The sequence below is a fragment of the Meles meles genome, chromosome 2 (genome assembly GCF_922984935.1).
Source record: "Meles meles chromosome 2, mMelMel3.1 paternal haplotype, whole genome shotgun sequence".
Taxonomy (NCBI): Eukaryota; Metazoa; Chordata; class Mammalia; order Carnivora; family Mustelidae; genus Meles; species Meles meles.
Genome location: NC_060067.1, coordinates 33,498,151 through 33,510,741, shown reverse-complemented (window position 1 = coordinate 33,510,741; position 12,591 = coordinate 33,498,151). Strand labels below are relative to the sequence as shown.

General features: G+C 41.3%; 1 protein-coding gene across 4 annotated transcripts in view; it reads right to left on the bottom strand.

The window, feature by feature from the left end:
• Positions 1-12,591, bottom strand: part of ATP8A1 (ATPase phospholipid transporting 8A1) — a 228,671-nt gene that overhangs the window by 31,041 nt on the left and 185,039 nt on the right. For all 4 annotated transcript variants that reach the window (XM_045988323.1, XM_045988314.1, XM_045988331.1 and 1 more), the window contains 4 exons: positions 11,830-11,908; positions 6,542-6,603; positions 4,271-4,327; positions 3,048-3,155 (listed from right to left, as the gene is read on the bottom strand). In XM_045988323.1, coding sequence (XP_045844279.1) covers positions 3,048-3,155; positions 4,271-4,327; positions 6,542-6,603; positions 11,830-11,908 — 306 coding nt within the window. The remainder of the gene's footprint in view (positions 1-3,047; positions 3,156-4,270; positions 4,328-6,541; positions 6,604-11,829; positions 11,909-12,591) is intronic.

The following is a 12,591-nucleotide window of genomic DNA, read 5'->3' as shown; positions in this document are numbered from 1 at the left end:
GTGTTTAAGACACACGAGGTATTAATGGTGGCATTATTTCTCCCAGATCTTGGCTGCCTTTTTGAAGAACTTCTCTGTCCTGTGGATGCCACACAGTGGAGCGCCCTCCAAAATACCACCTGAACCAGGACGGGGGAGCTGGGCTGCTCTTCTCAGTCTTATTTACTCCATCTCTCATTATTCTGTACCATCCTGCAGGGCCTTATGAAGCCTTTAGGCAACCAAGACACACATACATATTAATTATTTTGTTTTAGGAGGAATTGCTGTCACATTAGTACAGGAAAGAACTGGAGACCTAGGGTAGAGTGTGGGGATCAGACACCGAGGCTGCGTGGTGGTCGTGACAGAAAGTTACCACACACTACCTCACAAATCCCGTGGAGGAACCTTAAGTCCTGGGGACTGCCCCGGGCCATGGTGCATTACATGGATTACATTAAACACATCGAATTGAGGAAGGCTAATATTTACACTGAGCCCGATACTACTTATAGTAATATATTACTATATATAACACTCAGTAATATATGTAATATATAATAGTATTTTGTTATAATAGTATTTTGCTGTGAAAGTTAACAGATGCATAAGTAAATTTTATCCAGGATGGCTGGCCAATTTTATACATACACACACACAGATATTGGTAAATAAATGAATTTTTCATATATTTGCATGTTTGTATATATGCATGTATGCATGTATCTGGCTATAGTCTTTTAAAAAAAAAGATTTTACTTATTTATTTCAGAGAGGAAGAGAGAGAGAGAGAATGAGCAGGAGGAGGGGCCAAAGGGGAGGGACGAGCAGACCTGCACTGTGTGTGCAGCATGGTGCGGGGCTCGATCCCAGGACCCTGAGATGATGACCTAAGCCGACATCAAGAGGCAGCTGCTCGACTCACTGAGCCGCTCAGGTGCCCGTTTCTGGCTATACTCTCGATTGCAAGATAGAATTTAAGCTTAGAAAAATGTAAACCTAAGGGTAGTTCCTTCTTTCTGAAAATAACTGGATCACAGTAGAACTAGTGACTCTCTACATGTAGTAAGAATGTTCGACACTGAGTATTGCTACAAATATTTCTTGGGATCCATTGCTCCAGGCCCGGGAAACAGCAAATGTGGACTATCCATCCCGGAGAATCTGAGTGGCATACTTGTTAAACCCTGTCTTGGGAGTTGTTGAGAGGCTCATTTGCTCACATACACATATATCAAAATGCTTTGTAAGCACTAAGTACTACATAAATTTAAAGTATTTTCTTTGAATAAATTCAACCGACTTACATTTTGGACAAACCAGTCAAGCCTATAGGTAAATTAATCCATTCTTCATATTTTCAATGGAGCCCCAGCTATTTAAACATTATATTCAAAGCATCAGGAGTAATAAAATAACAAGAAAAAGAAGCCCTGTTAGCACTTCCCACTGTATACGAAGTGAACAGAAACGTGATGGAGGACTGACATTCATTTCACTTCGAATTAAACACAGCATCACCGCAAGTCCCAAGAGATGATATTAAGTTTTGTGTTTGGGTAATACCAGGAATTCTACAGGCAAGGCTAGAATTCTATTTGGTTGGCAAGAAGCCAATCACACTTCACACTTGTTCTAGAAGTAGGTGGTCAAAAACTCTGTTCTTGTCATCAAAAGCTGTTGGCTTCAGTTGCTTAAACTACCTCAATCTCAACATCTCTCGGGTCCCTGATCTTGAAGATAAAGCATTCAGAAATGAGATAAAATGAGGTCTCATGAAAATGACATTAAGTTGAAATTAACATGAGGGAAAAGCAGGTCCAATCAGACGAGCCCATCAAATGGACACAAAGAAGAGGACTGATTTTCCAAGTGGCATCTTCAGACGTATACGGTCTTGGATTTTATTTCTTCAGGGAAAAAGGGCTCAAACCAAGGTAGGGAGGAGGTGCGTTCATAGATTTCTCTCTGTTTTCCTCAAAATACATGCTGTAAATCTGCTAGAGTTCACAGTACATGTTTCAAAAGCGGCCTTCACTTTTGGTGGAAGGAAATACTTGTTCCTTGATATGTCTGGTTTCGCTGTAATAGTATATAATGCCTCTCTCTAATAAATTTAACCACAGAATTTTTTTTCTTAAAGTGTGTCTGCATTCTGCTAATTTATAAAAAGCAGGATGCTGTCAGATAAAATTTCATGAAAATGATCTATAAACCAGACTGTCAAAAGTGAAAGGTACTCAGGCGGTACTTAGGGGGCAACAAATCCATGGAAACCACTGGAAAGCTTTCCTGAGGCTGCAGGACAACAATGTAGGAATGGAGCTCACATTTCCTTGATTTGCAAGTTACTGTGAGGTCACAGGAAATCCTGAAATGTTTTCCACATTTTCCTTTATACATTTTATGTCAAATTTCCTACAATTGAAATCATAAACCTTCCTACTGCTGGAATCTCTTCTGAAGGAAAGGAGATCTTGTGACACTCCCCCATGAACACCTAATAACTCAATTCCTACCCGTGTAACAAGAAACTGACAGACAGGATTGAAAATGGACTGTGATAAGGCCGCATCGTCAGATGCCCTAACTTGTTCAGAATGAAAACCAAACTGGTATCATTTAAGAAGACTCTCAGAAAGTACATTTAATCCAGCGACAGTAGACTTTTCTTTAGAATAAGAGATAACGGAAGAAATGATAGACTGTCCCAAAGACATAAGCTTACCATTTCCCCAGACTGCTTCTCCAAAATGTATCTGTGGATTTACGGTCTAATTTCAAAATGGCATCTTCTGGGTGGAGATTCTTAACATGATTCAAGCCCCCGACGACCATATTTTATGGTTCTAGCTATGCTTATGAAAGGATAAGCCAGATTTAAGTAAAATGTCTAAGTGTAAAATAGTCCCTCAAGATTTATCACTTGCAACCGTGGAGTTCAAGAATAGCTTTTAAATGGTCAAATACTTTCTTTTAACATAAATCCAAGCTGAACGATTAGGGCTCACTAATGAATACCAATTTTCCAGCTTTGTCTGTCATGAGTGATGGGGACACCTTACCTCTCCTGACATATCGGGGGCCATCGGAACGGTGGGCCACAGAGACGAGTAGATGCCAAAAAACACCACCCAGAGTGCGATGCTGCCCCAAATCGCTATGTGGCTGAACTGTGAAGGGAATGTGAGACATGAGACTTTCAGGGAGACTGAGGGTACACACACACACACACAGCTTTTGCAAACGCCCTTATCACTCTTTCACTGCACCATAAACTATTCTCTCTAGGAATTTCTGAATAATGGTGACGTCTTCCATCAGTGCTAATGCTAGTGTCTTCCCCAACAGCTAGGATGTCTGTGGGACTGGCATTTCCAACTCTTCCCCCTCTAACTCCTTGGGGGCCTCTCTCCTCTGATTCTCCTCTTTTTTTAATCTGCTACCATTTTTTTTTTTTTTTTTTTTTTTTTTAGACCACAAGTAGACAGAGAGGCAGAGGCAGAGAGAGAGAGAGGGAAGCAGGCTCGCCGCAGAGCAGAGAGCCCGATGCGGGACTCGATCCCAGGACCCTGAGATCATGACCTGAGCCGAAGGCAGCGGCTTAACCTACTGAGCCACCCAGGCGCCCCAATCTGCTACCATCTTTAACCTCCTTTACTTCTGCTTTGCACAGTCTCTCCTGAAGAGGCTAGACACCACCTGTGAGAACGCCACCTGGATGTCGGGACTGTCCAATCCACATTTTGTGTTTCGTGGGCCCATCTTCCCCTGCACATCAAATTTTCATTTCCTTTTGTTTCCTGGATCTCTCTACGCGGATGTGAATCTACTTCAGAACTAATGTTCTAAAATGGAACTTGCTTTATCCTGACTGGATATTTAGAAATGTCCGAGGACAAATCTTTCGCTCCTATCCCTGGTTTTCGAAATCATTTTCCTATGGGTTTTCTGTGGAATGCGTCTTGTGACATGCTCTACTAAGTAAGGTTCTTAGTCAAGTTTTGGAAGCCTCTCTCCTTCCTGGGATAGTCACAATAATGTATTAAAGGTTCTGAAAATCTCGTGGTCCATAAACTCATGTGAGTTTTTTTTTTTTCACGCACTGTTTCCAAACTAGACACACTAGAATTCCTGGTTCTTCCCCCTCCCCTCAACACCCCTCCCAATGAACAATCCACGGAACAAGGGTACAGGGGTACATAAAGGAAGAATGAAGAATGACGATGTTCGTGATAACACGTAAGTAAATGAGACGTGCCTCGGCTGTGGTTAGAGATGCTCTTACCCATGTCCAATATGATGTCTCCAATCCAGCTTTCAGACACACAGTTATCACTACAAACTAAAACAGAACGGAAAATGTTACGTTATTTCATAAATGTGTTAATTCAAATGGCTAAAAGGGAGGTTTATAAAGACCAGGCATTACACAGTGAATGAGACTATGGGACTGGTCAATTACTCAGCTTGCTTTGGATGTCCACCTTGCAATGGTGTCTGCCCGTGATGGCCGTGACTGGTCAGAAGGGCCCAGAGCAGCATCCTACCCCTGCCCTCCTTCCCTACACATCTTCCCAGTCCATCCACAAGGCTTGTGTGGATTCATTTCTGAATGATGGGTATACGTCTGCAGTCACTTGGATTTTCAGGCTTGCTTCAATTGTATATCATCTGTAATACTTAAAGCCCCTACTTTCCAAATTATAAGGATAAATCCTAAAAGTAGTATAGCTGGATATTTAGAAACCTAAACACTTACTCTGTAACTTGACTGACTTACAACCCTACAGAGCAGTTTGTAAAAGCCTGTTAATACCCTCCAGGATGTACACACACATTACCATCGCTGACCCTGCTGCTAATTCGGAAGTAAGGGCACTAGGCTTAATGAACAGCTGTGGGTTTTCCAGAGGGTCGGGCCACAGTTAACTGGACTTGCCCTGGAGTCAGACTGTTCGCAGTCAAGGCTCCACCATTTATTAGGTGTTTTGGTTAAGGAACAAGGGGAGTGGCTTGACATCTGTGTCTCAGCTTCTTCGTCTGTCGTCTGGGGCTGGTCATGATCCCCTGCCTCCGAGGGCAGGGAGTATAAAACACCAAGAACAGTGCATGATAGCACTGTAATCTGGTAGTAGCTACTTATAATTCAAAATAAAATGTCAAATACTGTTAGTAGTCAACGGAATTCTGGCCACTTCCAGTAGTTGGCAGTGGCGGGAGTGAGAAGCGGGCCTAGCACGGCTGGGCGATAGGTGCTTGCGTGCCTTGTTCTAGTTCAGGTTTGCAAAGAGCGTTAGGGCCCTCCCCATGGGCTCAGAGAGTCAGACTCAGGGGAGGCATGTGGGCTTTCTCAGCAAGATCTCTAAAGGCAATTTAGGATTAATTCTGTAGAAGTTAGACTCTTGTGAGAATGTAAGTACTCATTAACAAGCTAAAAAGTTCAAAACTAAGAGATACAGTGTGACATAAAATTAATAAAATTAATTTGACATAAAATTAATACTTCTGAGACTGGAGTATCTTAACATGTCCTAAGAGACATCGCTGCTCTATACTTGGATTAATTTCTAAATTGACTCTATCGGGTACTTATTTCTGTTTAACATTCACGTTGTAGGAGACCAAGTCACCAGCCCTCCAAACATATTTTTCCTTTCTGTTACTACTTCCGTGGGTTGAGTCAACGGAAAAGAGAACCCCCAGAAAATAACTTGATCCCTCTGTTATTTAATGGCCTCAATGTCCCATCGTTCAGTAATTTAAATACTTGGTATTTAAATACCATATTACGGTTTTTCTCCCAACTAAGTCAGCCATGATGACAGCCGCTTTCCCACCCTCACTTGGGGGGCACAGAGAGGGACACGGAATCAGAGGGAGGAACACCGCCCTGAGGATTCAGTGTTGAAGGTTGTAGTAAACTTATCAGACACCAACGATGTGACCTTGGGCCTGAGTATCCAAGTAGTGTCTTTTTTCTAAGGGAAAAGTGGTCTTAAGACATTTTTTGGTCCTTTACGGCAGGAACGGGCTTGCACTCACGTGTGTGTCCTCTGTAAGTGTTTGGATAGTGACTTAACACAGTGGGTTCCATGCCTTGTGTGGATGGAATGTCCCCAAACAGTAATTCCTCTCCCATTTTAGTTATTGTGAGACTCTAGAATCATTACTGGTTAAACACCCAAGAACAGTATGATAATATTTGCCATAAATTCAGGAAAGCCAAAAAAAAAAAAAAAAGTATTAACAAGGGCAGTAAAATAAAAATGAAGAAAAAGAGACAAGGAAGAGAAAAAGGGGAAATGGGGGGTGTGCTAAGAGGAAGGAGAGAATGCTAAAAATAATAGCAACAAAAGTTCTATCAAGTCAGTGAGCCTAAGTGACATATTAATAACCTAATATAATCTCTTAATAGTCAAAACATTTTATTTCATTTTTAAAGGGAAGTGCAAACAACCCTATGTTCAGAAATGCACATGGTTAAATTTGACAATAAAGTGAACACATATGAAAGGATTGATTTTATATACAAACTAGGCAAATGCTCTGTACTCACCGTGTAAACGAAGTTTCCCAACAGCAGATAATCAGAGGTCTTCCCATTTCCAAATACATTACCTGCATTACAAGAAGAGAAGCTCATTAGAAATGGAAACCAAAGTGGGGCACCTGGGTGGCTCAGTGGGTTAAAGCCTCTGCCTTTCGCTCAGGTCATGATCCCAGGGTCCTGGGATCGAGCCCCGCATCGGGCTCTCTGCTTGGCAGGGAGCCTGCTTCCTCCTCTTTCTCTCTCTGCCTGCCTCTCTCCCTACTTGTGATCTCTATCTGTCAAATAAATAAATAAAATCTTAAAATTAAAAAAAAAAAAAAAAGAAATGGAAACCAAAGAGATCCTTTCAGAATTCTTTCAAAAATAAACCAATTTATAATCGTTGAACAAAAGAAGGAGAACCAAGTGTCACACCATGGACTCAAACGAGGCTAATTAAAGAAAAAATTATAAGAAGTCTCACAAAGTTGCTATAAATGTGGGTCACAAATTAAAAACAATTTCCAATAACCAACATGAAGGTGGAAACCTGACTTGTTGACCAATTCTTAGGATCCATGAGGTGGAAAAAAAATAAACAAAACCAATTGTTCAAGGAAAGCCTAATTCTACGGGTATTTGACAAAGGAGGAAACATTCCGAACCTTAATAAAGAACTTTGCTAACAATATAGATGAGGGTCTCTGGGAGAGTTCTTACTTTCTCTCAGTGAAGTTGTTGGCATCAGACCAAAAGGGATTCATAAATGCAAATCACAGAAGACTGAAGAACACCAATATGGTTCCAGGCATATGGCTTGTAGAAGGTTTGGCTGAATTAAGGCGCATATTTTGAAGTATTTTGTTATACAGCAATAACTAAGAACTGTGGGTTTACATGAAGAGTGTGGTAGCTAACAAAAAATCATGATTACCGATAAAAAGATAAAAAATTTAAAATAACCGAATAATGAAATCTTTGGTACCACGGAAAAATTTAAAACCCATGGCATATGCAGTACAGTATCTTACGCAAATATTCAACAATTCAGCAATATTTATTCAAAATCTCATAAGTAAGGACAAACTATGTTAGAATAAAGTATGGGCTGAGACAGGCAGAGGGGCGCCGGTATGAAGAGAAGGAATAGTCCGCTGAGTTTGGGAGACACAGACGAGGCTTGGTTCTGTGACTAGCTGTGTCAATCTCCAAGGGAACTCAGTTTCTTCAAGAAGTGCCTTCAAGAAGGAAGCCTTCTGATCATGACTGGTTCATCATGAAGAAGTCGAAGATTCATTTCAAGGTCACATAGAGAAAGAAATGAAAGAGCCTACTCTAGGCATTGTCAGAGTCAGCATCTGGATGACTCAGGTAAACCATTCATTCTCATACTTTCTGGTCTCTAGACTCCTTTACACTTAGGAAATTATTGATGATCTCCAAAAACTTTTGTTTATGTGTTTTATATCTATCGATATTTACCAAGTTATAACTTAAGGCAGAATATTAAAAAATATATACTGATTTATCTAAAGATAATAGTAAAAAACTCCATCCATAGAATATAAATGGATTTTATAAATAGTATTTCCCCCAACAAAAAAGGTTAGTGAGGAAATTGGCCTTGTTTTATATTTTTATAATCTCTTTAATGTCTTGCTCAAGAGAAGGAAACTGGATTTTCATATTCTGGTTGAGATATATAAGGAAAATTTAACTTCACAGAGAGATGGAGTTATACCAGAGGAGTGTTTTAATAATCTTTTCTCCTGAGTGTGGCTATTCTTTGATACTACATCAAAAGTTGACAAGTAGTTTCTTAGAGGTTCGTTACAATGTGGAGCCTGAAATTGTACCGTGAAGTTACAGTACTCTATTACACTGAAACAAATGGCTCCCCTTGATGCTTTGGGTGGGTCTTCAACTCATGCAGGATTCTCCCTTTCTTTCTTTCTTTCTTTTTTTCCCCAAGATTTTATTTAGTTATTTATTTGTCAGAGAGAGGGAAAGAGCACAAGCAGGCAGAGTGGCAGGCAGAGGCAGAGATAGAAGCAGGCTCCTCACTGAGCAAGGAGCCCAACGCAGAACTCGATGCCAGGATCCTGGGATCATGACCTGAGCCGAAGGCAGTAGCTTAACCGATTGAGCCAACCTGACAACCCTTAGGCAGTATTCTGTGACCTCATGACCGCAGCTGGTGCAGATCACAACTCAAATGGTCCACAGGGCATCCTGCCTGGTACGACTCTCCACTGGCGTTCAGAAGGGCTTTCTGCTCACTTCCCCTTGTGTCACACAGAATATTCATGAGATATGCACCAGGTTTCAAGATGGAACAGAAGTCTTAGTTTGATAGCTTCTTCGAGGGCATTCTTTTTTTTTTTTCCCATTTTATTTATTTTTTTCAGCATAACAGTATTCATTGTTTTTGCACAACACCCAGTGCTCCATGCAAAACGTGCCCTATTACCCACCACCTGTTCCCCCAACCTCCCACCCCTGACCCTTCAAAACCCTCAGGTTGTTTTTCAGAGTCCATAGTCTCTTATGGTTCGCCTTCGAGGGCATTCTTAAGTGACACTGACTTTTGTTGTTGTTTCTTTAATTGCGTGCATGGCAGGGAAGACTATCATGTCCACGAAGGTATCGGAACCACTATTTGGGCCAAGGCACCAGCAATTTTACCCACCTTTGCTTTTGTATCAGCCGCAAGACAAAAAAATAATGTCTGGATAGTACTATGCAAATTTTGAAATTTTGACCTCAGGTACCCCAAGAAGGTCATCATGGATATTTATGAAGGTGTCTATAGGCCATACTTTGGGAACCACTGAAGCATGTTTAGCTGCACTTTATATACTCATATATTTCTTGTGTACCCCATCCTTTCAAAAGCCAAAAAAAAAAAAAAAAAGCAAAGCCTCTACTTATTTAAAAATTAAAAAACAAGGCAAAGAAAACCCAACAAACCCCTCAACATTAGAATGTTAAAGTGTAATTTATGCCGCACTCCATTCATGTCTTGAGAGACCACATGTGCTCTGGACTGGGCTGGATTTGGGTTCTACAGGAGGCACATTTCATGAACTGCCCCCGCTGAAGGTGGTGAACTTGGGCAGTTTCCCAGACAAAAGCAAAGAGAGCCCCAGGATCTGCTCTCCAGGAGCTGGTGTCATTTGGGAATTCCTTTCAAACCTTGTCACCGTGAAGGTGTTTTATGCGCTATTTGGCTGGAGAGACTTTTGATATTGAATTTCCTTTTTCCAGTTTAGAATGTTGAAACAGCAAGCGATGAACATGCCTTGTCTTTCATACCTATATTGATTTTGCAATCTGAAAATAAACCTTACCTAGAGAAATTGTCTAAGGTCCTATATTACACCCTAGAGTTTAATATCCCGTGGCTTCAAAGAGCGGAAACCATCTACATGTCCCTCAACAGAGGAATGGATAATGAAAATGTGGAAAATCCATATGAGGGACTATCACTCATCCGTAAGAAGGGGTGAGGTACTGATTCATGCTGCAGCATGGATGAACCAAGGCCCCATATGACATGATTCCATTCTTAGGAAATGTCCAGAAGAGGCAAATTCACAGACAACAATTAGTGGTTTCCAGGGACTCGGTGTGAGAAGTGATGGGGAGTAGCTTCTAACGGACGTGGGACTTCTTTATGGAGTGACGGAAATGTTCTGGCATTGGATCGTGGTGAATTGGTACAATTCTCTGAATATACTAAAAAACCCACTGAGTTATGTAATTTTAAAAGGGTGAATTTAACAGCATGTGAATTATAGCTAAAAAAAAAAAAATCCATTGTGGTTCTCCTGGCCTATTGAAGCCAACACTCTGTGTTTTAATTGGATTTCTCTTACCACTCATTTCCATGGCTTAGAACGCGAGGAGTAGTTAGTGTACCGAGAGAGAAATTATTAAAGAAATGAGATGAAAATCTCTGATTTGGACACGAAGGGCCCACCCTCCCTGTAACACTCACCCCACACAGGCCCCGTGCCCCCATTAACTCAGGGACAGGTTCCCAAGCGCTGATGACTAGCTAGGCTCTAAGTCCTGCAAACACAATGGTGAACTACACTGTTCTCTACTCTTCAGGAGCTTTGATACTGACGGGGAGAGAGAATAAAAACTGAGCAAATGCATCACACCCTGATAGGTGAAGATATCCTAAAGAAGAGGAAGGATAATGAGGGGAAGTCGTGGGAGCAGAGGAGGGCAGTGTCAGCGGCTCTCTGGGAGCACAGGCCTCAGGGGGTGAGGGGGAGAGTGAGCGGGACTCCCTGGAGGAGGAGGAGGAGGAAGGAAGAAGTGTAGGCAAGTAGCAGGCTGGAGCACGGAGGGGACACGGGGCTGGGGGCTGGAGTGAGGTGGGACATGGCAACTCAGGTGACAGGATTAACCACGGTGAGGGCTGTGCATTTCGTTCTAAACTTGACAGAGAGAGGCACCCGGTCTGATTTACGTTTTGCAAAGACCACCTTGCAGAACAGACTGCAGGTCAGCAAGAAGGGACAGACAGCATGCTCCTCTGTGGGCCATCGTTAACTCACAGCCTGCCGGGAGTAAGGGCCGGGCTTCTAAAGGACAGATAGATCCTCTGGCGGGGTATGTGTCCTGTGTTTAATTCCTGTAGTTTGGGAGCAGAGGCCTGGAGTGGCTGGCTGCCTTCCTCAGGATTTCAGGGGAAGGTCGGCTCAGGGGACCCAGCATCCCAGGAAATCTCTTTTGTTGAGTGGCTACTAGATCATTTTTATGGGCATAGGAAATTCAGCGTGCTGCCCTCTCTCAAGACTAACCGAGTAAAATCACTCCCTCAAAACAAGCATGGGCAAAGCCTGCACTCCAAGATGAACCTAAAAGCATATTTAAAAACCTCCTTCAAAATATCAGCTCATGCGTACTTGAAAACACAAGCATTTCTGATCAGGTTCAGTATAAAGAGTTTGGTGCAAGCCTCATACGTGTGATAAATGGACCACATAAAATATTAGCACTATTGTCTTCAAACTATACATCAACGGAGGGGGCAAGAAAGGAGTCCTAAAATTTAACTCTCTGCAAAGTTGGAAAACACGAGAAGTGGGGAAGAAAGGCTTTGCATATATTAAATCATTTTGCTCCCAAAGGAATAATAACAATCTTTAGAGTGTGTACAGCTTTTGGATGCATGTATTTTAGGTTAAGGAAAACAGCATAAAATGAAACTGCTATAATTTTTAACCTATATTGACAATGAGTTATTTTTCTAAAAACGTAAAAAGTCATCTCTTAGCATTCATATCCTTTCTACTTACCATACTGAAGGGCTTTTAGTGGAAACCAAAACAGAATAACTGAGTGGAAGAGGCCATTTAAACAATGAACCCAGAAAACCTGAGGGAAAACAAAAATCCATGAGAACCATTTGCGATAAACTAGCTCTGTGAACTCTGACCTTTCTTTTTATCTGTGAGCTAGATTCACAAAACGTGTTTCTGTCGGGCCACCACTGTGAATTAATAGAACTGACAGACACTTTCTGCCTCTTAGACCTTCATGGGTCATTTATTTATTTTTATGTTTCTCAAAATGTTTTTTCAGCTTCACTGAATTTTTCTTTTTTTCTTTTTTTTGCTTTTTAAAGACCAAGTATTAAAAGTTTAAATTTCTGCCTGAAAAAGAAAATAATAGTTAAAAGAAATGTAGGTAGGTGCTGCAATTCTTTAGGTGGGACTATTTTCATAATTCTCGAAGAACAGACTTTTGAGAAGACTGTAATTTAGTGAAACCCCTACTTTCTGTTTCCTATGTACAGCAAAAGTGTGCACTTTTCAATGGTAAGAATCCAATACATTCTCTCTCTCTCCCCCCACCTCTCTCCACACACACACGCACTACATACCAAAAATAACAGGTATACCATTTAAGTCCTAATTTCTTAAAGCAACATTGCTATTACTGAATGAATTTACAAAAGGCTTCCACAATTTTTAACACCCGTCAACATGGAACTTCCTATAATTATAACATCATTGAATAGTTATTCCGTTTCTGTATCTATTGTATTTTAAGAGCAA